The sequence below is a fragment of the Aptenodytes patagonicus genome, chromosome 7 (genome assembly GCF_965638725.1).
Source record: "Aptenodytes patagonicus chromosome 7, bAptPat1.pri.cur, whole genome shotgun sequence".
Lineage (NCBI taxonomy): Eukaryota > Metazoa > Chordata > Aves > Sphenisciformes > Spheniscidae > Aptenodytes > Aptenodytes patagonicus.
Window position 1 is genome coordinate 70,606,957 of NC_134955.1, and position 26,917 is coordinate 70,633,873.

Below are 26,917 nucleotides of genomic sequence, written 5' to 3' on the forward strand. Positions count from 1 at the left end.
CAGTAACTGCTTCCTGTGTAACCGACTGCTTAGGAACCGACAGCAAACTTTAATAGTTCTGACGATAAAAGAACAGAACCGCCGACCACACTTTCTACGCGCTACAATGAATGTGTATGTACAGAAATACAGCGACACTTTCTCCAATACATATACAAAGTGATACCTTGTGCATGGGTTACGAACAGAAGAGTACGCTCTCCCTACAGGATCATTAACATACCATAGCAGAAGTGCCCTTACAGTTTCTGATAAAGCAAGTTAATACATTTTTAATTACGTTTATGTAATTAGTTAATTGAAGAAAAAACTCGGTTACATGTTATGACTTGTTCAAGTGTCTGAAAACAAGTTGGCTTTCGAAGAAGCTACGGTCTGGAAGATTTTTAGTCGCAGCGTCACGTAAATCATGATTTCTTCAGTGACTTCATAACTAATTAAGGGGAAAATAAGGCTTCATAAATTAGCTGGGAAGTACACTGGCTATGACAAATTAAAAGCACTTTGTATTTGCGGCAGTACCAGTATGTACATATTAACAAAAGGGAAAACATGCCGACATCTTCCCGTCAAACGCCGCGTTGTCGAACGAGCGCGCCGAACCACCACACGCCTGACTTGTTCTCCGCTCTCCCCCTTCCACGGCAGGAGCTTGTGATGGGTACGAGGACGAGAGCGTCGAGCCGAGGACGAGACGGCCGCGCCTCGTTCGCGCATCCACGGGAACGCGCCTGGCTTACACCTTCTTCCTCTCCGAGCCCTCGGCGGGCTCCGCTTTCTGTGCAGGGAAGGCGTGGTGGTACAAATGTCTGTGAGTCGCTGCTGCGCTGTACAGCTTGTACAAAGCCTGGAAAAAGAGAGAGAGGGGATGGTTACGGCCCCAGCCCCCTGCGTGTGTGACGCCCGCGGTCTGTGCTTTCGCCTTCATGCTGCGGCGGCAGGTTCAAGCCAGTTGCGGCGCGCGGTTTGTTTTGTGCACCAACTCCGGATTGTGTCCAGTGTCCCAACGGGGGAAAGACTAAAGATGACCAGCTGGCCAATCTTTCAAACCTCTCGGCTACGGGAGGAGCTCCCTCGGGTTGTATTAAATCAAGGGCTACCTGGAGTGCCAGCAAGGGACTTACGGGGGTTGGTTTTTTTTCTACAGGTTTCACGCATGGAGTTTAAATTTCTGCGTCCTCAGCATGTTGCTTTACACCACCAGGCAGTTGCCTGTTGCATCATACGGAGGGCTTTGCTATGTAATGGGTATCTGGTTTGTCTAGATTATCTTTCTGCAGATGAATGCAGATTTTTTCCCTTCTAATTTTACCATTTTCCGTTTGCACCCGGGTGCGTTTTCCTGTCTGACAGAAGCGCCTGTCCTTCGCAAACGGCAGCGCCGCCGTCTAACAGATGGGCGTACCCCGGCTTCTGCAGAGCATCGGTGTGACCAGGCTGCCGGCCTCCCAGGTGTCTTCGCAGGGGGCCAGAGGGCGACGGCTAAACACCAGGCATCGGACAGCAGGAGCGGCTGCGGTACCGGTGCGTGTTCGAGGTCGGTGTGGACGTGGGCTGCGTTTCCCGTACAGAACTAACGTCAGAGCAGTCAAAGGGCCGAGACAAAGCTCTGATCCCGAAGGGCTGCTGCAGGCGCCGTCCGCAGCGGCTGGTACGTGGCGACAGGCGAGACCGCCCTGTCCCCCACCCCTCAGTGGGCTTTATACTGAGTGCAAACGGTGCAGGAGATGCCAAGATACGGTTCTGGTCGCAGAGGACTTGGTGTGAGCGGCTGGCGCAGCTCTGACACTTCCGTTTCAAATGAACTTGTCATTGGGGGGGAAAAACAAAAAACACCAACCAAAAACCCACCGGCTGCTGCTGCTGGGGACCTGAAGACTGTTGGTGAGCCAGGATTAGCTCAGGACGGGGTGGGAAGAGGCAGGCGACCGGCGGGAACCCGCACGCTCACGGGGTGATGTGTTCCTCGGGGGTGCTGAATGAACCAAGCTCGGTTGGTCTTTTCCAACCTTAATGATTCTGTGGTTCAATGATTCTAAGCGCAGCTGAAGCTGCAGCAAGGAACGGGGTGGGTGAGAAGACTCCGGGGGTGTCAGAGGCGCTGCTGACCGCATCCCAAACGGGCTGCAGGAAACGGAGGTGGGGCTTTGCGCGCCAGCGTTTCGGGACTGTTTGGGAATGTAGTGCCCTGGTGAAGGCGTCTTCATGCAGCTTCTCTGGGTTTCTCTCTTGGAAAAAAAAATACGCTTTCAAATCCTACATAAGCGGCCTTGCAGCATTTTGTGCTATGTTAGGCTTTTTCTTCGTGCCTAACCAGTCTCAGAGCTGACTTGTACCTGACGGGATTTGTTCAAGAGCTCATCAATAGCAAGGACCGTGTCCTGCCTCTCGCTGTTGCCAGAGCAAAGCCCACGGACCCAGGGGTCAGAAAGGTTTTAGCTGCTCAGCATCTGCGGCACAGCGAGGTACCAAAACGGCCGGCCTGCGCTGGCCGCTGGGGGAAGGAACGGGCTGATTTCTAACTTTTTTTTTTTTTTTTTTTTTTAAATGGCCTTTTGGACCTGTGAGAGCTGCTCCAACTTTCTTTTAAGAGGAACTCCCCACGTAACTCAGTAGCTGGACAGTGTGTTGACACTGACAGACGGAGCTGTTGGGCTTTGGTGACACAATAGAAGATGGAGCTGCCTTTTGTCACAGACCTGGGGCAGCACCTGGCTACAACGCAGGATTAACGTAAGTCTGCCGTAACACAGACTGGTAAGGATGCCGTTTTTGTTTTAATTAGATGCTTACAAGGCTTTGCCTAAATAAGGTTCCAGTCGCCCTCGGCGCAGGCCTGGCAAGCAGCTCAGCGTTGTGCCACTGTGGCGCTGGGCAAGCGGAGCCACAACGAGCCCGGCATATGGGGGGCTGCCGACGGTTGTCGACCCGGGTTTCCCTGCAGGGCTTCACCGCGAGCGCCAGGCAGGGACCGGCTCCCCTTGGAGCAGTTCCCCTGCCATGCGGGGTGAGAGGGGCTGTACTCGGCACGCTGCCCCAGGAAGAGACTGGGGAGATAAACCATGCCTCCCAGGCTCTGCGTTCGGCTTTCTCAATCCGGTATGGGGTGGTTTTGCCCAAAACACAACACGCGGCACTTCCAGCGGCACCGGGAGGCCTGGCCAAGTATGGGGGCTCCTCAGCTCTGCCTGCGCGACGCCGGCACAGTTGGTGCTACAAAACAAACTGCTGTTTCGGTTTGACCTCTCAGCACAACAGGAAAATCCCCAAACAGAACTGATGGGCGAAAGGTGGAAAGCCCCATCGTAACAAACACACTCCCCACCCAAATCTCTCCCCCACTTGGCTTCCAGCACCGCCTGGAGCGCAGCGCCCACGTTTAACTCCCTTCCCCAGGCATCTGGATCACAGGGAACAACCAGAGCCCAGCCACCGGCAAGTGTCCTGGTGCAGGGCCAGGATGCCACCGCTGCCCAGCGCCCTCGCAGCCCCCCCCGTCCTCCGCAAGCCCAAAGGCAGCGACGCGGCTGAAACGTGCATCTGGATCCGAGATGCGTTTTTTTCCCCCGGGAGCCCACGGCCCAGCTGGCCCACGGGAGCCGAGTGGTGTTGCATGCCGAGAACAAGAGCCACTTACCTCATTAGTGCTTCCCTGGGGAGAGGCATTGGGAAGGGGGGGAGACAGAAAAAGAAAAAAAAAAAAAAAGTATCTCTGTGTATCACGCACACCCATGGGAGCGCACGGTGCTCACGCCTCTGGCCACAGCCACTTGCTGGTGCCACCACGGCTGTGCCTTCCCAGGGGGGCTTACCCAGCACAGGCTGCCCCTCTTGCTGGACCCCTCACAGCTCCGTCCACCCCTCCTGCAGCCGGTCCCGCCGCCACGGGACACCGAGCGCTCGCATGGGACAGAGCCACGAGGGCTTTGAACCCACCCAGGGCACTTGGGCACCAGCCCTGTGTATCGCGGCGGGCGGAGTCACGCTGCCCAAGCCCCGGCGCCTGCAGCAGGGCCAGTACTGCCCCTCTGCCCAGCTCCTTCTCGGGAGAACTTTCCCTTCGGTTGGAAAGCTGTGCCGCGCAGCCCGCGGGGGCCAGCGGGCGCCAGGGAGCAGCTGCGGGCACTTTAACCTCTTTATTTTTCCCCAGCTGGGCAGTCTGCAAGCGGGCAGCATCTCCGGCTTCCTGCCGGCCGCTTAACCCCCCCCCCCCCGACTGGTTACTGCACAGGGATAGGCAAATGCTGGGCTTAAACACGCCAGCGTCTCCCAAAGGTACCCAGGAAGGGTCCCTGAGCAAACGGCTGCGGCACGGGCACTGGCCGCACCGCAGGGAGGATTTACTGTGGATGCTCAGGCCACTGAGGACAGGGCAGCCAGGATGAACCCACCTGGGACGCAGGCAATGGGCTGCTCTTGCTCTCAAGCCGCCTTATTTTAAAGGCAGCCCGGCTGAGCAACACCGCTACCCAGCTCTGGGATGAAGGAACTGAATAATAAATGCTTCATTTTTTTCCCCCCCAAAGCTGCGTGTTTAGCTCCAGCTGCAGCTCTCTGTGCAGCAACGGGAAGCAGGCAAACGTGGTCACTCTTGATCAAAAACTCGCTGGTGGATAAAAAGCAGGGAAGGAGCAGGTAAAGCTGTTGAGCACGGCCCTTTCCCCCTCCCCCCGGAGCACTACAGAAATGAAACCCACGACTGCGGCTGGTGGCTTCTGAGGGCCGAGCAAACAACGAGCTCCCGCCGGCTCTGCCACGGGACGAGCAGGAAGCCATGGCAGCCCTTTAACTGGCATTTCGGCACATGGGCCCGCGGCTGCAGCTGCGTTCCGGTGGGCTACTCCCCTGGCCGGGGCGAAGCGGGGCACCGGGAGCCTGCAGCGTCCGGGCCTTCCCCGGCAGCTCCGCAATGGGGAGAGGAAAGGGCTGCCGCAGAAGGGGAAACAGGAAGGACCGAGTGTTAAAAATACTGCGGTCGTGGGCTGCGAGATAACCCTGCCGGGGCTGGGCGCTGCAACGGTGCCGTTCGGAAAGCAGGCAGAGCAACGCAGGGAGGTGTGTGTGGGGGGGTGCTTATTCATTCTGACCATTTTTAAGATTTTTAGGGGTGTTTCTGTTTGACATCGGGGTCCAACCGAGACCTTCCCATGTTGTTTGGAAAAAAAAAAATAAATTGAAAAAGAGCGGGTGAGACCAACTGACCCAGCGCAGCTATGGCTGTAATGGGAAAGCAGGGCCCAGTGCCAAAACAGGCAGAGCTGAGACCTGGCTTCAGTCTCCGGCAGACCGGGGGAGAGCCAAAATCCCTGCCCTGAACCAGGAGAGAGATACGGGTCTTTCTTTTTGACGTACACAGGCGCACACACAAAAAACACACACACTGGCTCCGAGAACGCCTCCCCGGTGGGACCCTAAGCAAAGCTGCCCCGTTCCCGCAAGGTCTGAGGCTCCACAAACCAACATTTGGTGACGGGTAAGACAAGAAGAAAAAAAAAAGGCAGAACAAAATAGCTTGCTGTGAGTTTTCTCATCCCCTGCCCGGATCTACACGGCTTGTCTTTCACACTGGGAAGGATTCAGAGGCTCGAGCAGGGGAAGGGGTGGGTTGGTACACAGCTCCAGCCTTGCTCTTCACTCCTGCTCTCCAACCCATCTCGTACTGCCTACCTACAACCACAGAGCGGTCCTACCCAGGCCCTCCTCCTGTCCCCCTTACAATCAACTCCACAAACTGATCTGAAAACATTTCCTCTGTCCCTGCTTCCCCCATCTAGAAGGTGTAAGGCATGGCCTAAAACTCATCGTCCTGCTGTCTGAAGAAGACAGGGCACAGATCTTCTCTCACTGATCACAGCACAACCAGCTCAAGCAGCTGGATCTGCCCAGGCAGGCCCAGCTGGAGCATCTAACAACCCAAAATGCAAATGCAAAAGCCATTTCAAAGGGGAGGAAAAGCCCCAGGAAACTCAACGCTTAAGAGCTTGGTGAGGTTGGTTTGTTTTCTTAAATCAAAAGCTCTTTATCCTACCTGGTCCCATAACGCTGCGGCCACTTGGTCTATTACTGCGCCCAGTTCTCTGTACTCCCCAGAGTATCTGATATATGCCCAGGTACACAGTGTGATAAGTGTCAAGCCCATGATCATGTTGCACAGACTGGCTATGATGTCCAAGCCAATGAAGCCGGTCACTCCAGCTATCACGTAAGTGATGAAGATGACCACAAAGAGCGTGGCGGGGGTGCGGGCGGCGTGGAAGATGTTCTTGCTGTCGTTGTGCTTGATGTACTGGATGTAGAGCTCATCTATCTCGTTCTCCAGCTGCTGGAGGTAGCGACGGCTGAACTCCTCCCCACCCATCTTCTTCACCCCGCGAAACAGCTTCACAGCCTCCTCCTTCAGCTCCATGTGTTTGGTCTGGAGGTCACTAGGTGCAAGGAAAGGCTTGTCCCCACCACAGACCTGCGTGGAAAACACAGTCCAATCACTCCAGAATCCTCGGCACCCACAGCTCCTGTGCTGTGCCGTGCAAAGCACTGGAATTAGGGCTCTACAGGCTCCCGTTTGGCACGGACCACTAGATCCTGCAGGAAGACCTCCATGACTGTGCTGTCCATCTGGGACAGCTCTGCAAGGCGCAGGTTAAACCGGGGCAGCGGGTGTCTGTGCTGGGAAGCTGCATCCCACAGCTCCCCTACTCAACTCGCTCACAGCCCAAGCCAGGATCTCGGGCAACACTGACGGCTGAGCTACACTGACCGGCAGGACCCTGAACCCCAGTATTTTCTAGTGCTGGAAACCCCGCGGCATTTTCCTCCTGTTCAGAATATGCTCACATTAGTTCTAAGGCCCAGGGCAGTCCACAGGCAGTTTGGCCACGCAGCCCCGTACCTTTTTCCTGCCAATAGGCAGCGATCTCCAATACTGATGAACAGAGTGGGGGCCTGGAAGTGGCTGGAGACAGGCTGGGGTCTGAGCTTCACCTTAAAACATCACAACCATCCCCTTGCCAGAGCTGAGGGATGGGCTGACAGGGCAGGGCATAGGTGAAAAGCCAGTTATAATGACTTTATCCCCCAATTAGCACCAGCCGTAGCATGGGTTGCATGGTCACGCAGCGCTGCCACCCCATTACGTCACTTTTTGGGTTGCATCTACCCATGCTGGGGAACACTGGAAGGAAGATGCAAATTCAGCAGAGGCCATGTGGTCTGCAAAAAGCTGCCATCAGATGAAACGGTGACCATTTGTCAATCACCCTCCCCTGTCCTGCCATGATACCCTGCCCGGGCATTGCTCTCCTCCAGCCTGCGAGAAAGCCCCTTGTCCACCACATAGGAGAGACCCTCTTTGGGACCCTGAACATGCAGCACTAACCAGTCCTGGCCAGGTCCATGCAGGACGTTTTCTACCAGGAACCCAGGCAGGGAGGTTTCCCCACGAGGACAGGAGAGCCAGGAGACATGAGCGCTGTGAAACGACGTGCTCAGCACCACCTACCTCTTCCATTCTCCTGCTGTAGGTGTCTTTGGCAGTGGCAACCGCTGCTAAATTGTTGGCTTCTGCTGTGGCCTGCAAGAAAGGCAAAAGGGGTACAGAGTTTAGCTGCAGAACGACAGGGTTAAGAAGTGTAATTGCAGAGAGACAGACCACTGTCTGCTTGGGTACCCATGGTCCACACGTGTACACACACGGTCCACGCTGTGCACAGTACCCTGGTGCACACGTACGGAATTAAACAGCTCCCTTGTCTTAGCCAAGTGTACTCTCCCCAGCCTCTGACCAATGCCAAATAAGATCATCCCGTATTTACACGTCCAGTCAACTCAGTCCCCCCCAGGCAAAAGCCTGGATGAAGAGAGGATTCCTCCCCTCCAAGCCAGGGCAACGAAAACTTTGGCTTCGGCTGTGGGAAACAGCAAGAAAACAGATAAAAGGCTCAGTCATATGTAAACAGCTACAGCTGCAACCTCCCACAAAGCCGTCTGGCTCAGAGAGCAGAGCTGCAGCCCAGCAGCCGCTGCCCGCGTGCGGGGCCACATCACCTCCGTGTGCGGCCCCACCGCAGCCAAAGACGATGCTATCTACCTGCGGGGGAATAATTTCAGCTAAGCCGGTTGACGCTGTGTGCACAGACAGCGAGTCACCACAGTCCGGCCGAGGTGCACGAGCCGTGCTGCCGCAATTGCTAAGCCATATCAGACTTGTGACTGCCAAATACTTCCAAAAGGGCTATTTCTTGGGTTGTTACACTAAGATATTTGAAATAAAATCACAGAAAACCCAATGTGCTGCACTAGCTGGACACCTCTGACAATTAACTGGAAATCAATGGCAATTACAGTGCATGAATGCCCACCAGCTCACGCTCACATACCTGCAGCATTGACTTTGGGTGTGGCAATTCTTCCCCTTGGTAGATCTTTATGTATGCCTGCAAAACAGCGCACAGAAAATGAAATCACATTGAACATGGCATTCACGAGCAACACGCAAACACCCCCGCCCAGTTCCAGACACAGCTTTAACAGGATGTTTAAAAGCACAGAAGAGGAGGACGTTCCTGGCACAAGATGGCTTCAGCAGGGGATGCTGTGTCAGAAAATGCTACGTAGCATGGCTCGAGGTCAACTCCTTGGGTGGCCTGGGTCAGTCACTCAAGGCTCTCACTCCACCGCTTACGCCCAGTATTTCTACCATTGGATTTGCACCTACCTCCGTCCTTCAGTGAAGGAGAAGGAGCCAGAGTCAGGTAGCCCTGGAGAGTAGGTGGTGAGAATTACTCACTGATGTCTTGCATTAAAATGTCCCAGTAGTCATGACAACAAAAATAAGCTTTTTCCAAAGGCAATGGGAATACGGCCCTCAGCCTACCACCCCCTGGCCCTCAGTTCTCCAGGGGAGGAAAACAGCCCTGCCCACTTTTTGGGCTTACTGCACGGTCAAATACGCGACCGTGAGGTGTTTGTTTTCTGCAGCAATGAGAGTCAGGTCTATTAGCTAGACCAAGAACATTTCCTCCGGCCATTAAGTGCTGGCCTGCCTGCTGCTGCTTTCCCCTTTCATTACAGCAAAAGTGCAAGTGTGCCACAGATGAATAAGCCCACTTTCTCTTAAATAAGCCAATACCTTAAAATACTCCACAAGGCCTCGACAGGTGATATGGTTTCCATTGATCTCCTTAACGTCCAGGCTCTCGGGACTAAGCAGCCAAGGAATCAAAATCTTCAAGTTCTTGATGAACTCATTGTCTATTTCTGGAAACAAAACCCAATGTCATCAGCACCAGCCCAACGTCAGACTTGCGCTTCAGTGTGCACTCACATGAAACAAGAGCAGGAGAGTCACGCCAGAGACTCAGACACCCTATAATTTAGTGATGTGAGCACTCAGAAATGATCGTGGCCCTGGTTAAGTCGCTACTTAACCCACGGACAGAACATACAGCTGTGCATATATCCACAAACCAGCTTCATGGTCTCAAAAATACTTGCGCAAACACAAATGTGACTGCATGGGGAAAAAAAAAACTGCTTTTTGCTGATGACGCTGGTAATATGCACGCAACGCTGATAGCCAGAGAGCAGCATCTTCTTGCCTAGACATATACACTCTTTGCAAATCATGACCTTTAGTGGACAAGGCACGGGCACATGCTGTGCCTTCCCTTTGCTCTGCTCCATGGCCCTCATAGTGGAAATCTTCTATCAGGGCTTAGGCTCTCTGGCTCTCATCCCTGCCACCTCCTGTGCCAGCAGGCAAGATTTTCTGTGCCAAGTTCTTGGTCCTCTATGAACCCATATGTGAAATTCTCATTGCAAAGCATTTTAAAGCTTTTGCAAACCATTAGGCGCTTGGTACAGGTACACAAAGGACTCCTGCGAGTGACTGTGCATTTACATTGCACCGTCAGACTCCCCTCGGTGCAGGTACCAGGAACGGGCACAATCTCTGCTCCTACCAGCCTGTCCCCTTTGCCAAAGCACAGAGCTGGCGCAGGGCGCTGTTTGAGGGGTCCAAGGGCTGCTTGTGTCACTTCAACAGAGGCAGACTCGTCTCCTAACAGTCATTCTTATGGCTTCATAGTGTCTGACATCCATTTATTGCCATTTAAATGAAACTGTACAAGACTGGAGACAGAAAAAACAGTGCAACATCCAGGCATTTGGAAGGTAAGGAGAGAGGGGAAGTTTCCCCACGTTTCTTCCATCAGAGCACAAAAAGCTGAGTACAGCTCTGAGGGAACAAGAAAAATGGTGTCAAGAAGCCGCTGCCAACTCCTGTGCCAGTTCGGCACACACCACTTGTTCAGTACTACTCAGCACCCGAAATTAAGGGGGGAACTAACACAGATCAGCTCAGTCTCCACCAGCATGCCTCCCCCCCCCCCGGCTGCCTCACTGTCCTGCTTGCTGGTTAGCACAGAGTTTGCCAGAAGAACTAATCACTAATCACAAGAACAATCTGCCAGAAGTCTAATCACTAGCCAGACAAAAACCAGAGAAAAAGTAACATCTTTCTGTCTGCTAATTTAAGTGACTAATGGGCCACTTTCTCTATTGCTAAGATTGCAAGCAGCCTGTAACCAGCGATGCTGGTAAGCAGCTGGTTCACAACAACCAACTAAGAAAATCCACAGCGTATGGCTCCTTTGAGGGTGGAGAATCTTACCATGGCTTCTTTTCCTTCCCCTTTCTTTTACCTGTTGAACTAAGTCTGACCTGTAGGGAAACCACTGATCAGATAAGTCAGGAAGATTAGATATTCCTTGGAAAGCTTTTCAAAGTGAAATAATGTTCCCTTGTGAGCACGTGTAACCGGCCTTCCGCCCTCCGCAAGCACCAGCCTGCCTTCCAGCAACCAATCTGCACCGCTCCGCATCTGTGCCGAATTGCAAGTGAGGCATAATTGGTTAATTACAGGCTTAACGCCCTGTCCATAAACTTCCTATCTCAGCCCTGCCCTTCCCCGGTTTCCTATCAGCCATCTGTCTTGACAGTGCATATTGCCAGCAGCTCTGAGACCTTTTCAGCCTCCCACACCTTTTCGGCCTCCGCCTCCATCTTAGGTTAAAAGCATCTGGCAACGAACAGGCTGCTGGTGGACTTGGAAGAATGAGCCGAGCGCGGGTATGTCGTTGGGAGGAGGATCTAACTCCTCTCCCAGAAGTTTTTTCATGGAAAATATTTCTAGAGGTTTCAGGAACCATCAGGACAGTCTGCCAGGGCATCTAAGGTATCCACTTAAAAACCAGACCTTTGCCTTCGTACCTTTCAGTTTTCCGTCGAAATTAGGGTTGGTGGCGACTTTCAGGCCCGGGTGAGGTAAGAGGAAGCAGGAGATTTTGGTGAAGCAGGAATGGATGTGCTTTCTGACGTTCTGCAGCTCTTCATGCTGATTTCCCGAGACCTGCGAGAGACCAGTTTGGGGTCAGGGGGTTTCCTTCTGATGGGGACACCGGTAACGCAGGGCCAGCGGTGCTGGCAGGGGCACAGGGTACTCCGCGCTGTGGCTGCTTACAGCAGGAAGAGCAAGCCAGAAGGGGTATGCCGCACGAGGACAAAGACAAGGCTCCTCCAGCGACCAAGGAACTAGCGTATCTCTGACCACATGCCCTGGGGCATATTATTATCATTTGGAAAACATGCATGGCCGTGTATGACTGGAATACAAAAACATTTGGGATTTCCCACTAGGGCCTTTCTTGTCTCCCCTTTAATTAGGTCTCTCCACTACCAAATCACCCATGCATTTCCTGATTAATCCCAGCAGAGCCCTCGCCCATCAGTTTTACTGCACAACTATCTATTACTAAAACATTTTTCCCTGTCTCTAGGGAATCTGCTGACTCCCATCTCTAACGCCTCTCCCAGCTGCTCCCAGCAAGAGAGCCCCAAGGAGCCTGGGCTTGGGCAGAAGCCTATGCAGGCAGCTTCAGCCCTCCACTGAACGTGGCAAGGAAATTCAGCCTCCTAAAATGCCTCTTCTGTGATTTTAAAGCACTGGATAAGCGTGACCGTAACCAGCATCTCTGTACACTGCAGTTCACACCTAACAGCCAGCTCTGCGGCCACCCAGCCGAACCCTCACTGGTGCCGGTGCTCTGCACCCCATTCCCTGCTCCCTGCCCCAGGATAACACTCGCCAGCGCCGGCTGTCCCCCAGATCAAGGTCTCACCCTCGTGCCCTGTGCACTCTCCAGCCACTCAGGTGATGGCAGTCACAAGTCCCTGGGTCACAAGCCAGATTTGCCTCTTCACTCTCCATCACCCATGAGCGTAGACCTAGGCTAGCACTGCTCATTAAACAAACCCAGGTCAGAAAGAACGCACCTTCAGCCGCTTCTCCAAAAATCTTGCGCCACCATCGGATCCATAGGAAAATTCATACGGGAAGCTCCAGTCACGAACAAGGAATATAAGGGACTAGAAAACCGAGACAGAAACACAGTGGGGTCAGTGCCACACAGTACCCCCCAGTCAAAGTTACCAGCTGCTCCAGCTCGGAAAAACTCATCTTTCAAGGGCATCGCTCTGCTCTTTGCTGCTAATCGCAGGACCAGGAGTGGCTACATGAGACGTGTAACTGCTGTACGTTATCAAAAAGGGGTTCACAAGGGAGTTCAGGGCCTCCTTCCCCACTGCCACCGCTTGCAGCAGCCGATCACGCTCAGCCGTCGGAGACCGCAGCGGTGGCAGGACCCCCCCCCGGCACCCTCGCCCCCACCTTCATGCCGCAACAAGACCTGGCCCCGAGTCTCTGCCCAGCTCCAGCAGCAACTCACACCTTTTCTGGTGGAACTACCCCTCTGTGCAGGGCCACCCCAGCGTGGCGCTGAGACCGCGCAGACTCGCTGCACGTGTGGCCGTGTCCTGCAAGGGGGAAGGGGGAGCAGACCCCGGACTGCTGCACAGGTTTGCTGGGTGGCAGTTTGATTCCCTAGCTTGAAGAATAGCGTCAATCATTTAAACTGCAAAACAAGAAAGAGATTTTTGCTAACCAGGACAAAAGGCAACGAGCTCCCTCATTCCAGCCACATTTAGTTCCATCCTATGGGAATTTTACAGGCTCATTTTTTCAGCCTTTTTCACTGGGCAGCCTTCCAGACAGACTTTTAATGAGAAGCAGATGCAGGATAACGAGGGTGAATAAGAAATCACTGGCTTTTGTAATCTTCATTGAGGCATTCAAAGTTCCTATGCAATAAATAAATAGATACCAGTACGGTCAACTTTTAATCTTTAAAAAAAAAAAAAAAATGTTTTCAGAAAAAATCCTGTCTCTGGTGTCTCATCTGTGCAAGGGACCTACGTCCTGTGTATGAATACGTGGTTTGGAGGGGGAAGCCCTGAACACCGAAGCCCAGGAGGGCCTGGCAGGGGTGCCAGGGTTTCTCTCATGCACATGAATAAGCAGGTCAGCAAGCGGAATCCGTTTCATTGGAATTTCCCTAAAAATTGTCTATGTTTAGAACAAAGATTTAGGGGAGGGAGGGAAAATATTTCCCCTCCTTATTTCTCTTCCATAAAACATCAGGAAAGGAAAAAAAAAGAGAAGAGTGAGTTGGCCATTCCTAACTGCACGACAAGCCACAGCAACTGCACCCAGTTAGCTGTTTCAGGACACGCTGTTCTTTCTAAGGCTGTGAGATGCTTAGGAGGCATGCCCATGTTTAGGACTTTTCCACAAACACATTAGGCATGTCTTGCACTGTTTGACTCGGGAATTATTTTCTTCCTTCTTAAGCAAAATTGTTCCAGACGTGCTGTTTTCACCATGCCTCATACCCACCCTCAGCCCCTCCAGCCTAGCAAACTGCCAGGCACCACGGGCAGCCTTTGCGAAGGCATCACGACCAGGACTGGCATCTGGCGAGGGCGCATGGGGCAGCGCAGGCGGTTACGCTTCAGCGCAAGTGTGAGGACACACCGTGGAGAGGAAGGAGCCAAAGGGAAATGTTGATTTTCCACTGCCAAGTACTACTTCCCTTCCAGCAGGACCAGTGCAACTGCCTCGCTATCGACACTTTCGGTGCTCTCCCTGCTTGGCAGCATTTTCCTATAGGAGCTGTTTTCCAAAGCCTCATTTACAGATTCGTATATTTTAAGGACAAAAGAGGTTCAGCTTGTTTGACTTACAGGCCTGGAACCCTCACCCAAGAAACTCAAGCTGTAGACTCTCTTCTGCAAAGAGAGCTGTCTCGGTTTAAAGCCCGCAGCTATCAGAGAAGCCCCTGCATCTCTCGTTAAGCTTAACCCTAACCATTAAATTGCCCCCCCTCATTAACAGTGTGCTCCTCATTGCTAGTCTGACTTTGTCCAGCCGCAGCTGCAGACACTGAGCTGCACGCTGCCTCGTCCTCCCCACCGGAGAAGCAGTTTATTTACCATCGCCCTTCTCCTGCTTCCTAATCAAAACGCTTGGTTGTCTTTAAAAAAGGGGCTTTGCAGGAACAAGCCCACTTTGCAATGTGGAGAGGAGATCTCCATTGCTCACCTGGCCACGTCACCATCGATCCTTCTACCAAATTTTATCACGTCTGCAAGGGTTACCTCCAGTCGTTTGATATTTTTCCCCAGATCATTAATGGAGATGACAGTGAATCAGAGAGACCCTGGGGGGGACCCCCAAGGAAACACTTCTGAAGGATGATGATTCCCTATTAAAATTAGTCCAGCGTGCTCTGTCATCTATCAGTTAATGAGTTTTTAATCCATTTACAATGGATTAAAACAGACAATGCTGACTTGGTATGTTGTTCACTTGTTTTTAATCAGCATCGTAGGGAGATAAGGCTTACAGAAGGCAACGTATCATGGTGATAGCTGCCTTTATCAGCCAAACTCGTGGTCTTTTAAAAATTGATAATGGGATTGTTTGACAAGACTTGCTACCCACAAAACTGTGTGACTTGACAGCAATTACGGTCTTCGGTAAAATCAGAGCCTATTATCCAGTCCTAATGACTTAAGCATATTTAAAAGTTTCCCCTTACAGCCTCCTTTTTACTGATGGAGTAGGAAGTATTTCACTTTCACTGAAATATTTGGCTACATTATCCTGATAGTTTTTAAATAAGGAGCAGGAATATTTATTTAATGTCTGGCTTTTTTTTGTACCACGTTACAATTTTCTCCTAGCTCTTGCTACTACAAGTCATATGTTTTCACTGGTAGCTTTCACATCGTTTATCAGTCACCTGCTCATGCCAGCATCCAATATACCCTCAAAGCTCTCCAAAATCTCAATTTGTCCATTTGTTGTATTTTTTAACCTTTTAATTTTATTTCCACTTCCTGACCACAGACACCCTATAAACCCCTTAGGCCTTCCAGGATGGTGGTGAGGACGGCAATTCTATTTTTATGTTGGAAGGCAAAAGTAAAATAACTGTAACCCTTTCCCAATTACTATTTGCATTTTTACAGCATGTTTTGCTCTCTGCTGTTTTCCACTTTGGGAAGCTCACAAACCCCCATCCAGCCACCACCTAAGCGACTGTGGATGCCAGCTGGAACTTGGAACAAGCCACTGGGACTGCCAAAGAGCATCTGGTTAAAGGAACAACTTGTACAGGATAAGGCCAGAGCCCCACAGAAGGTGTTTTCCTTCTATTTACCACCCCGATCATGCAACGAGCCCTGCAGCTCCACTGCGGCATGAAGACGCGTGGGGAGCTCACAGCACCGCTCCCTCCATCCCCTTAGGCCCCGCTCCCTGCCTCACACCTGGTCCCACAGACCCCCGAAAGCTTCGAAACCTGTTCAACCACCTTCCCAGCCTCCCAGGTGCACAGGATTCGGTGCAGCCGTAACCAAAGCCGTATGAAATCATTACTTGATCCGTTAAAGGACTGGAGCTTCAGTGAACTGCCACAGCCGTGTAATGGGTTCCTTCTGCCCCCCTGCCTTCTGCTTTGTCTCTTTTTTTCCATATTCACTTTCCTACTGGAAGGGGCTGTCACAGCCCACCATCCTCTCAGCTGCTCAGCTCTGGTGTCCAGAGCAAGCTCTTGCCTGCCCGATGCTCTCCCTTTTTTGATTGCCAGCTTTTCACAGGTTGGGAAGCAGCAGGACGAACAGATGTCCCTTATTTGAAGTTAAAACCCCACTTAAACTGAGCCTTCCCACAGCTCTGCTGTCACTCGCTAGAGCTCTGAGCTAATCCTCGTCCTTTCATTTTGCCAGGAGCAGGGATTCCCGGGGCAGGCGGGTTCAGAGCGAAGGCTGGGCAGAGTCCCCGGGTAGACAGCGTGACAAACCTGCTGCAAAACCTGACTGCTTTCCAAGCCCAGCAGGACATCTGGCAGGACAGGACAGAGCTCTCGGGATGGCAAGGGTTCAGAGAGGAAAGAAAGAGGGATGTTGGATCTATTTGGAAGCCTCTTTGGAGGCAAGGAAGCACAAAGCCTTTCCCTCACGCAGCTGAGCCAGTCCCCAGGCATCTCCATCTCCCCCCCGGGTCCTGCAAACTGCAGTGACACCTCGTGGTGAAGCCAACCGGCTCGGGGCCAAGCCACCTCCGGCGGAGGGGATGTGTGCTGGCCAGGACCCTCGGACTCACCTGGAAAGGTTTCAGGAATGTCTCCTCCATGGCCAGCCGGCCATACTCGGTGAAAAGCTGGAAGGAGAAGCAAAGAACAACAGGACTGTTAGCTTGTCAGTCTGCACAGCCGGGCAGACGGCTGTCGGCCACAGGCACAGCAGCAAGGGACGGTTGTTGACTCAGGGCTAACAGCACCATTTGCAGAGCTGGAACAGAAATTGGCTGGCTGCGTGCTTTCGGTTCACATCTGAGAGGCACAGGGAGCTGTTACAGACAATCACCGTGCTGAGCCCTCACATGAAAGATCTCAGCCTGGAATTTTTGGCTGCCAAATCTGTGAAAAGTGGCTCAAATCAGCTGCTTGCTGTTGCTTTCATACCAACCAGAAGCTTCATGTGCTACAGGGGACTGCTGGAGCCCTGCTCTCTTTAAACACTCCAAGAAGAAGCGGAAATGAATTCAGAAATAAGTACTTTCCCTGCAAACCCCCACTGTGCAAAGACTGTAAGATCAGCCTACCAGCAAGATTTGAAGGCTCTCCCATCTCTCTGGACTGTAATTTCTAACTGAAGGCACAATAATGTATTTCACAGATGCCTAAAAATGGGTCAACAAGTTAAACAATAATGGCTTAAAATCCAAACTGAAAGATCAGAGTTGCATTCGATAAGTTCAATGTTAAAAAAGCATTATTGTTAAAAGTATTTACTGACTGAAATGGCACAAAATTCTTCAAATGCTGATTTTTCCAGCTGGACTTCTGCTTTTCTTTCCTTTTTCTTAAGCTCCTGGAAAAACCTACCTAACCAATCAATGAACCACCTAAACACAAGAGAAAGCTAGAGGTAATACCAGGAAATGGGCAGGACATGTGTGCCACAAAAATCCAGTTAGCTGCTTGTCTCCAACGGTCTGGGCTGTAATTACCCTCAGGGGTCACCTGTATTGAGCCAGTACCAGATGCCAATATCCAGGCTTATAAACGGCTACCCAATTTTTTTGCGCTTCTCCTAACAATCCAAAGTTCCCGTCCTACAGCACGAACAGTGCAACTTCTGCCTTCAGCTTCCCCATCACTTAAGTCAAACAAGCGCTTTTACTGCCCCTACTCATGGAGCAGCGGACAGACGCTCGCAGCAGCAGGAGTACAGCCAGTACACCGTTAACTACCCTGGATCCCTCCCTGTTACCAGTCACTTTAGCCCCTTGCTGCAAGTCATTGCGTGTTTCCAGCCCCATGGGTCAGTCCTGGCCTCTGATGGGTCTCTGCTCCCTGAGGAACCCCAGTATAATCCCATGGAAGGACAAACAGGCCAGCGTTAGCTGTATCCAAACTGTTCCTGGCAGACCTGTGATTGGTGCTCCACACCAAGATAGTCTGTCATGGGTACTCTACCCTACGCAGTCTGTTGGATGCTCCTCTAACCTCACCATTAAAAAGTCAACTTAACCTTCTCTGGCTGCAGCACCACCCATGACAACTGGTCCCGTGCACTGTGGACATAAGAGATACTGCCCTCCACTTTGCAGCGGCTTCATACACAGCTGAAGACTGTCACCAGCTCCCCTCTCGGCCACTTTTGTCTCGACTTATCAGCCTTGGTTCTTTCAGCCTCTCCTTGCCCTCCAGCCACCCGCTGCAGCACAAAGCACAGCCATGGGCCATTTCCAGCTCCACAGGCGATTAGCCTTGAGGAAGGCACGCGTCCCAGAGACAGGAACAGTCCCTCCTGGCAAGTGTCCCACTGACCGCCCTGCCAAAGGACCCAGGTCCCCAAGAAGCCATGCTACGAGAGCGTAGGCAAGACAGGTTTCAAATCAAGTGACTGTTCGTCCATGCCCATGAACCAATATGAGAGTTGGGAAACCGAAAAACCCTTTTGTGGCTCTGAATGCAAAAGTGCCTTTCCAGAGCAACACAGCTTGGAAGTCAGAGCATAATCCAGGCACCCCAGTGCTGCGGAGCAGCAGGGACAAGGGTCTTACCTGCAAGTGCTGCAGATCATCCTCCTGCACATTCTGCGACAAGTTATAAACCTGCATTTAAAAACAAAAACTTCAGAGCACTCAGAATGGCCTGTCCTTCGGGCCAACGCGTGGGTCGGTGTGGTTAAAGCCTACGACATTACCATGGGGACACAGCCAAAGTCCCAGCTGGCCCACGGTGCCGGTACAAGACAGGCCCCCAGCACAGCTGTACTGCTGGACAGACTCACACTGTCAGACAAGACAGGCACTGCTACTCCCTGTGCAGCAAAACACTCCAGCATGGGAACACCAGGGGCTGCCATGCCCCAGCCTGCTAGCTTGTCAGGTCCAAATAATGTTCCTTCTCCATTTTTATGATGTGCTGAGCTCTTTACCAAGACACAGCTTCCATCCCATTCACACTGTCCTCCAAGAGCAAAGGCCGGACGGTAGGAAGGGAAGCCCTAACAGGCTACGCAGTTACTGGTGCGTGAACACCTCCAACCCAGAGGTTTCTCCAACAGCACTGAGACAAAAGCACACCCAGTTCCCCAGACCAAGGTCCTTTCCTCTCTGGTAGCTGGAAGCAAAGGGGTGCATCTGCTGCTGGCCCTGCTCTGGGGGTGAGATGAGGAGATGAGACTGTTCCCTGTGATGATGTAATCATGTGTGAATCCTGCACTCAGTGCAGCCAACATGACGGCCTTCGTCTCTCCCACCAAAGGCCCTGGCTAGCTGCTGTGTTAGGCTCCTGCCAAGCTACTGGGTTTTTGCCTTTTAGGAATTGATTCCTGGAGACATCCCCCTTCTTACCTGTATCGAGCTGATCATTGTGCTAAGGGCAAACACGGTGGCAGAATCCCGCAGGGTGGACTGGCTGTCAAAGGTCCCCTGCGTGTCCATCAGCAACACTGCAACCTGAGAGGCAGAAAGCTCCACGTCAGCTTGGATGCACCTGTTCAGCATCTGCATCCAAGCAAAATCACTCTCAAATGCCAAAGGGGTAGGGGGGTGAATGTCAGCTGCATTATTGTGCTGGGAATCGCACTGCTTCTGCCTCAGACTTATAATTGCTGGAGGACAAAGGAAAAGAGCAGCCCCAGTCACTCTTGACAGCACGATGACTCCTGCAGGCAGCGAAATGAATGCTATGCAACGCAGAGGAGGGAACTGCTTTGCTCCTCAAATACTTGCTGTCAGTGTGGATGCATCTTTTCCTGAGTCTGCATTAGCTTCATGTCACAGAAGACAAACACGGCAGCGTATCGCACCTCCTTAACCCAAAACACATTCAGCCAGTATTAGAAATCACACCGTGAATAATTCAGCGTCACTTTGGTGTTGGGCTCTTCGTTAAAGAGTAGATGAATACAAATATTCCTGGCTATAAGTTGAATTTGCAGGATGCCCCAAAATCCAGTTTGCATGGTATTTGACCACCCTGAATGAAGACACTCCATTTTACAGCTACTGCTCTAGGAAAGGGGAGTAGTTTGCAAGGACCTCAGATTCAAGATCCCTGGGAATAGCAGAGAAATAAACTCTGGGATGCCCAGAGTTAGAGGGACACCTAGAGAACGTATCAGGGACACCTAGACATCGTATAACTCATTGCATTAAACCCATTCATGCTAAATTAGGGATATGGTATTGAAGACCTTCTCTAAACTTGCACAGGCATTTGAGCCACCTAAGACAAGGCAGGAAGAGTCTTACAAAAGCTGGAAGAGAAAAATGAGCTGACCAGCAACAGACAGCTGTGCAACAGAGAAGCACACACCTTTTTACCATCGGGCTTGTCCACCAGGAAAATCTCGCTCCATATCTGAATGCCGGTCGTCTCCCGCTCAGACCCTCCCCTCCAGGAGAAACCAGTCAGAGGCTCGTTGTAATCTCCAACCCAGTCCACTGCTTCCTGCAGGTAGGAACAGAAGAAGTTGCTGGAGTTCTCATCTCACTTTGGTTTTACACTTTTCCTCTGTGCTGCCTCCACCCCAGTGCTGGAGGAGGGCAGCCCCTATAAGAGAGGTTTCCTACAGGGCAGAAAATGTGAACATCTCTGCCCCAAAGTCAGGAGTCCACTAGAGACCCCGTGGCGCACAGGGCTGTGGAAGGATCTGCTCTATTTTATTTTGTGAAGCCCATGCCAGTGAGGTGCTTGAGCATTCCTGGGGCACCAAGCCAGTGTCCTGTCCAGCTCATCCCCGGGTGGTACGTGGGAGCAATGAGCAGCAGCACCATACCCTTGGGAAGAGCCACCTGAGCTGGAGCCATACCTTATTGTACATGTACCGCAGCATGAAGTCCATCAGGAATGATTTTCCTTTTCTAAAAGCTCCAGCAACGGACACAGCCACGACCTCTTTATCTCTGACAGCCTCTGAGAGGAGGATGCGGTTCAGTGCAGCTTCATCCAATTCAAAGGAATGGTCATCTTTGACAATGAGGACTTGCACTGGTCCTGCCTTTCTCACGGACTCCTCCTCCTCTGAGCTCCACTCATAAGTCTTCTCTGCAAAACTACCTGCATAAACAAGTAAAACAAGAGCTGTTAGGTTCCTTCTTCTGCAAAGTGCAGAATCACAGACAGCAGGGCTGGACAGGGTCGTAACAGACCAGCTAGCCCAAATATCCATCCCAAAATAGCATCGTTCAGAGCAGATGTCTGCTGTCCTCAGACATCTCAATGGAGACTCCATGCCACTTTGGGGCCATCTGTCCGCATGCTCCCTGCAGACAGAGAGTTCCCTGCTGGAATCTCCCTTGACAAAACACACACGTTACTTTTTGTCCTACAAGAGTTGACATGGAGAACAGATCACTCTCTTCTTGCCTGCAACAACTTCTTACATACACAAAGACTGCCATAACACCTCCCTTACTTAACTTTTTCTCTGCTAGAAAAGAGAAGTCCAAGCCCCCCGATCATCCCTTGCTACCACGTCGTCTAGGCATCTGACTGCTCTCCTCTGGACACTCTCCACCAGGTCCTTCCCGAAGGCTGTCTCAAAAATGGATGCAGCATTCAAGCTGAGGTGTCTAAGTACCTCATGTCTCTATCAAAGGACGCTGCCTTTATGCATCCTGAGCGACCGCTGTTTCTGTAGCAACAGCAGAGTCCTGTTCCCTCTGCAGTCTATACTAATGCTCAAAATGTAATCTGCTGCTTCTGCCATCGACCTCATCGACGGCCTCCCCCGAGACAGCCCCAGCAGGAATCAGGCCACGAAGACACATGCCCTTCCTGATAAAAGCCACTTCTTCACTCCCAAGTGGAAAGCATATGCAAAGCACAGGCGCTGCTCACTTTCCCACTTCGAAATGGCAAGGTTCCCTGCGGAGCTGCTCCCCGTCACAGAGGCGAGCGCTACCCAGGCTGTGTAGCATTCATATGGCCGTACGAGAGGGTCTCACCTCCCCGCTGGGACAGGGGAGAGGTGACAAGCATGATGCTGCAGCAGGAGCCTTTGGAGGGGATGGGCAGGGACCCAGGGTCACCGCATCCACACTTAGCAACGGCAGCGTGCCAGACAGATGCATATCACCCGCATGATCCTCCAGGCCAACGCAGCTGAGATGATTACAGCTTTTAATGGCCTCACGGTCTGTTTGGGCTGCTTTGTGTACCTGCCGCAATACGGGAGGCGGATGCGTTTTAAGACCTGCCATCCACAGACACTGCAGCCCGGGAGTTTGCAAAGAGCAGGCCAGCCCCAGTAATTTTCCTTTCGTTGTTTCCAAACTTCCCAGCACAGAAAAGAGATGCCAAAGGTGATTAATCATGCCAATCAGCTCACCTACAGCCACGTGAAATCTCCTCGCCAGCAGGGAGGGGAGCGTGTGATGGAAAGTTCCCCCACATTTCCACGAAAACTTCCCAGTTCATTGGCTCAGGCTGCGAGTTTCCAAAGACGGTAGCCTGAAATTAAAACTCCTCAGTCTCTGTTTCAGACCCTGACCTCGGGGACCCAGTTTTCAGTCAGTACCAGCTGTTTCAAAAGCACAAGGACTATGTGTGCACATGCTAAAAGGCAAGCTATAAATACCACGAGGAACAGGGTTTGCCCATTCTGGGCCTCTTTATAAAGAAGCCTCCAGCAGCAACTTTGTATTTTAAATAACAGCAGTGCTTTTGTACGAGTTTCTGATTTCCTATGATCCTGCAACGAAATATCAGGATCGTTAAGCCTGGTTGCTAGGGGATTTCTGGTGGCTCTCGGACATATACTACGAGCTTTCTTTGCTCACAGTTGAAAGACAAAGATCTTTTCTTCCTGATGCTTGGAGGTTTTTTAGCAAAACAAAAGTCCCAAACGCTCTGAAAAGCTAGATTCTCCACTAGACTGCAGCAGCCAGGGACCAGCAGCACCAAACTCCCTTCAAACATCAGCCCCTGCCCCGTGTCACTGCTTAGGGGCCTCCAGGAAAAAAAAAAAAACCCTTCCCATTTCAAATACATGGACCCAGGGTCCAGGCACGCATCGCCAAATGACTTGAAAAATGAAGGCCTCTGCGAGCAGTCGGTCCTCTTGCTGCACACACCAAACACCGTTCCCAGCATCAAGATCTTCCCAACACGTAAGTATGGACGGGTGCCAAAGGGCCACAGTCTCGCGTGCTCTTTTTAAGCACTGTCATCCTGCAAGTGCCATATAAAGTCTACGATAGGAAACACCTCCTCTCCTGCGGTGTTTCCCAACGCCCTGCTCAGCTAACTGAGCCGCATTTTTTTTTTTCTTTTTACAGCTGCACAGAAACGACAGTGGAGAGATCCTTGTATAGGATGCGACTCGTGGCAGAGGCAGGAAAAAAATTATAAATCGAATTAAATCTAAACATTTCTGACTCTAGCCAAGCCATGAGGGGTGCAGGTGAAATAGCTGTGCCACCTCCCCAGACCAGACAAGTCCCACCTCCGGGCACGCAGACAGAGGGATGGGGGGGACCAGCATTTTACTCATCCCACACTAGCAGTAATGGGAGCGGCAGCCAGAGCGCCCAGCTGGGTACCAAGACGGGGACAAACCCTGCTGTCTGCAGGCTTCGAGGACGGGAAAGGCAGCATGGATGCCCCCAGCTCAGACAGCTGAATGGTCGAGGATCCGAGCACCATGACAGGGGACTGAGGAGAGTCCCTCCCATCCTGCTACCAGAGGGCCAGCTGGTGCCAGATTCCCTCTCCTGCTGCTGCCAGTGCCTGGATGGGATCTCCCAGGTCTTCCTCTCCCTCCGGTTCAGCTGCTGGAAGAGCGACAACCAGCACAGAGGAGAAGGGATTGTGTTGTCCCTTCAAAACATCAGAATCTGTAAGGAGCATTTTTTTTTTTAGCAGATATTGACAGATTTTGGGAGAACGTCTCTGGACATGGGTAACAGTCCAAAGCGGCCATGGCCTCCAAGGGGATGCCCTTGCTTCCATCACCTGAACACCAGGAAAGCCAGGCTGTTTGCACAACACAGGGGCAAAATACAAAGTATTACGAGCAGGATATGTTGATTTCCCAGTTCTTCGGAGATATCAGGAGAAAAGGCATTATGTTAAGTAGGTCTCTGAACTAATTTCAGCCCTGTTATCTCTGCTTCTTTCATGTATGCCATCTGCAGACAAAACCCTATCTTTCATATTTATTTCCATGTGATGAAACTTCCACGTTCTGTTTATTAGATTATCTGCCATACTGGAGAGCCAGAGATTATTTTATAAGATGGCTGTGCATTACTGGAAATCAATTACTTTAATTGGTCTTTCTGGCATAAATTAGTTATCTGCTTTGAAGGAAGTTGTACCCGGCAATGGCAAAACATCATCTGGCCAAAAGGGAAAGGAAGGAGAGCTAAGCTTTCCTAAACACACTCTTGTTTTTACTCATTTTCTAACTTGACTCCTCCTTTCTGCCGGCTCTCTCCCGGCGCCTTGCAATTACGTCAATTCTCAAGCTGCTCATTCAGAAATTGCCAGGATACAGTTCCTTTTCCCCGTTTCGTAACAGCTCATTTCCATGACTCTGAAGTGGGGTGGAATCCACGTCTCTTTTCCATATGGTGACTCGAAGTGGAAAGGTGAAGGAGATCAAAATTTGCATTCATACTTACTGGGCTGTCAGACAGCAGCAAGGAAATGGCCCGATTCACGCAGGCAGCCCCGTACTACAGGACATACAGATCACTTTATTAGAGTCTAAGGAAAAACTAAAGCATTCTTCAACTGCTCTAGGACCTAGTTTTGATTAAAATTAAATTAAAACAACATATTTCACGTTGCGCCTCTGTACGGACTGACAGCCGATGTCTAATGTATTTAAGCTCCTACAGAAGAATAAATTAGGTAAATTACACGTCACTGATTACGCAACATACCTTTGGTGAGTGCTTGCTTAAGCCTGCTCTTCCTTAGCTATGGAAGAACAGGTCACAGAAATGCTGACTGCTTTCCAAAGACTAACTAATAAAGTCAGCTTTTTCCTTAAATGAGTTTGCACAACAAATACATTTCATTCCAGAGAACGAAATGCAGCCGTGACCCATCATCTGTGCAAACACAGGCTGCCTAACCAGACCCTGAGAAAGCCAATTTGCCAGCCCTGCTCTTGTGCTCTCTTGGATCCCAGGAGCCCTACCTATCCGAACACTGCCCATGAAAAGCAGGGGCTGCAGCCTGGGCCCCCATCCCCCCCCCCAAAATACAGAGATGTCATGCGGTGCTGCTATTTTGAGGGGAACCAGGTTACTTTACTGCATGGAAAAACAGGAACTACTAAAGAGAGAAAATAAAGGTTTGATGGGAAGCTTTAACTTGTTGTTATTTCCCTGGAATAGAGCATCCCTGTATCGACCGGGTTAGGTTGCTTATCAGCAGCCCTCTAGGGATTAAAGTCGATCAGCAGCGATAGCTGTGCGGATCCTTTCTGAAGCTGTGTTCACCCCAGCTGTTTACATTACAAACATATCACAGTGCCACCAACAATACCACGAGCCAAGCGCTGAACAGACCTTACAGTCAGGCTTGATCCCTCTGCACATTCTCCAGAGAGCTTCGGCTTCCAGGAAGCTTATCTGCCCTCCGCAAACGGCACTGGCAAAGAAAGACATCTCTTTCCAAGCCGCAGTCTCCCTTGCACTTATCACATTCAGTGCGGCTGCCTCTGTGACATGAGTTCTGCTCACTCTATTCATGCTGAACTACCTCCGCCGCACAACAAGCAACCAACGATCATGAGCAAGGCTCTGAGGAGGCTGGGAAAGGCAGCATCGCTTTGAGCATGCACCAGACACCCTCTCCTTCTCTCCCAGACAGGCTTGTGCAGAGCTCTGTACCTTATCCAGCTAATGAGGGAAAAATGAGAAATAAAGCATTGAAGCAAAGCATATATACTGGACCGCCAGGGCAGAGGGGATGTTGTAGAGCAATAACCTGTATCGATCCTGCACAAAGGATCAGACGGGATCCTGCACAAAGGATGCACAGCAGGGCACAGCTGCATCTCGAAGCGCTGAGACTGCTGCGGGAGCCTGGCCTGGACAGCCATGAGTTAGCAAATTCCCTCAGCGCGGGGCTGCCATAAGGTGTCTAGACTGAGCTGCTCCTGGGAGATGGTGTCTTCGAGAGGATGAAGCAGGGAAACCTGGCTGGGTAAAGCCCTCTCTTACACCCATCGGTACTCTGCAGTCTTGCCTGCGCCGCGCTCTCAGAGGGTTCCTAGCCAGCAGGTCAGAAAGCTTCCCTAGCTGCGTTTAACAACACACACACGTTCACCTCCCCTTTCTATATCCTACCTGCGCCTCCTACACCCAGGGCATGGCTGACTACACAGCCATGCAAGCCTCCCTCCACCCTGCTCACACCTCTGCCGGCATTTGTGACACCCCCACGGGTGTCAGAGGACCCCAGGACCCGGGGAGGGGAAATGCCTGGCGCATCAGTAACACCCACTGACCAGAGCCACCGAGCCCCTCTGAAGCCGCACATGTACCTCTCTCAGACCCCAGCCTTGCTCAGTGCCTCCTTACACATGGGGCTGGTGGTCTGGGAAATGCAGCAGTGAATGGGAAGGCAGAGCCAGACCTTCTCGTGCCCAAGTGGGAAATCACTTGCACCTCCCCAGACTGGATGTACAGATGCAATCACAGCTCTGTCGTGAACCAAGGTGCAAAGCAGGTTGATTTCTGTGGAAATGATGGGTAAATGACACAGCCCGCGATGAACATCTCCACCTATGTAGCTGCAGGGCATTGCTTAGAAACAGGTGAAGAAAACTGTCATGGAAAAAATTAGCCCTGTCCTTCAGCAATCGAGATTGGCAAGTAAAAGGCCACACTTGGTAGTCATTTGGGGTTTCACTTTGAGATCCCAAGCTATCCTCTCCAAAGCCAGGGCAAACTCCTACAACCCAGCTGCACAGCAGTGTT

The 26,917-nt window shown here is 51.6% G+C and overlaps 1 protein-coding gene across 3 annotated transcripts in view; it reads right to left on the reverse strand.

The window, feature by feature from the left end:
• Nucleotides 1-29: 29 nt before the first annotated feature.
• Nucleotides 30-26,917, reverse strand: part of ATL1 (atlastin GTPase 1) — a 35,516-nt gene continuing 8,628 nt past the window's right edge. For 2 of the 3 annotated variants that reach the window (XM_076345785.1, XM_076345782.1), the window contains exons 2-14: nucleotides 20,788-21,035; nucleotides 20,292-20,426; nucleotides 19,325-19,429; nucleotides 18,530-18,580; nucleotides 16,562-16,618; nucleotides 12,331-12,423; nucleotides 11,269-11,407; nucleotides 9,128-9,255; nucleotides 8,376-8,432; nucleotides 7,499-7,570; nucleotides 6,029-6,460; nucleotides 3,638-3,652; nucleotides 30-847 (exon numbers count right to left, since the gene is read on the reverse strand). In XM_076345785.1, coding sequence (XP_076201900.1) covers nucleotides 737-847; nucleotides 3,638-3,652; nucleotides 6,029-6,460; nucleotides 7,499-7,570; nucleotides 8,376-8,432; nucleotides 9,128-9,255; nucleotides 11,269-11,407; nucleotides 12,331-12,423; nucleotides 16,562-16,618; nucleotides 18,530-18,580; nucleotides 19,325-19,429; nucleotides 20,292-20,426; nucleotides 20,788-20,820 — 1,428 coding nt within the window. In that variant the 5' untranslated portion in view covers nucleotides 20,821-21,035 and the 3' untranslated portion in view covers nucleotides 30-736. The remainder of the gene's footprint in view (nucleotides 848-3,637; nucleotides 3,653-6,028; nucleotides 6,461-7,498; nucleotides 7,571-8,375; nucleotides 8,433-9,127; nucleotides 9,256-11,268; nucleotides 11,408-12,330; nucleotides 12,424-16,561; nucleotides 16,619-18,529; nucleotides 18,581-19,324; nucleotides 19,430-20,291; nucleotides 20,427-20,787; nucleotides 21,036-26,917) is intronic. The other variant, XM_076345784.1, reaches the window with a different exon arrangement.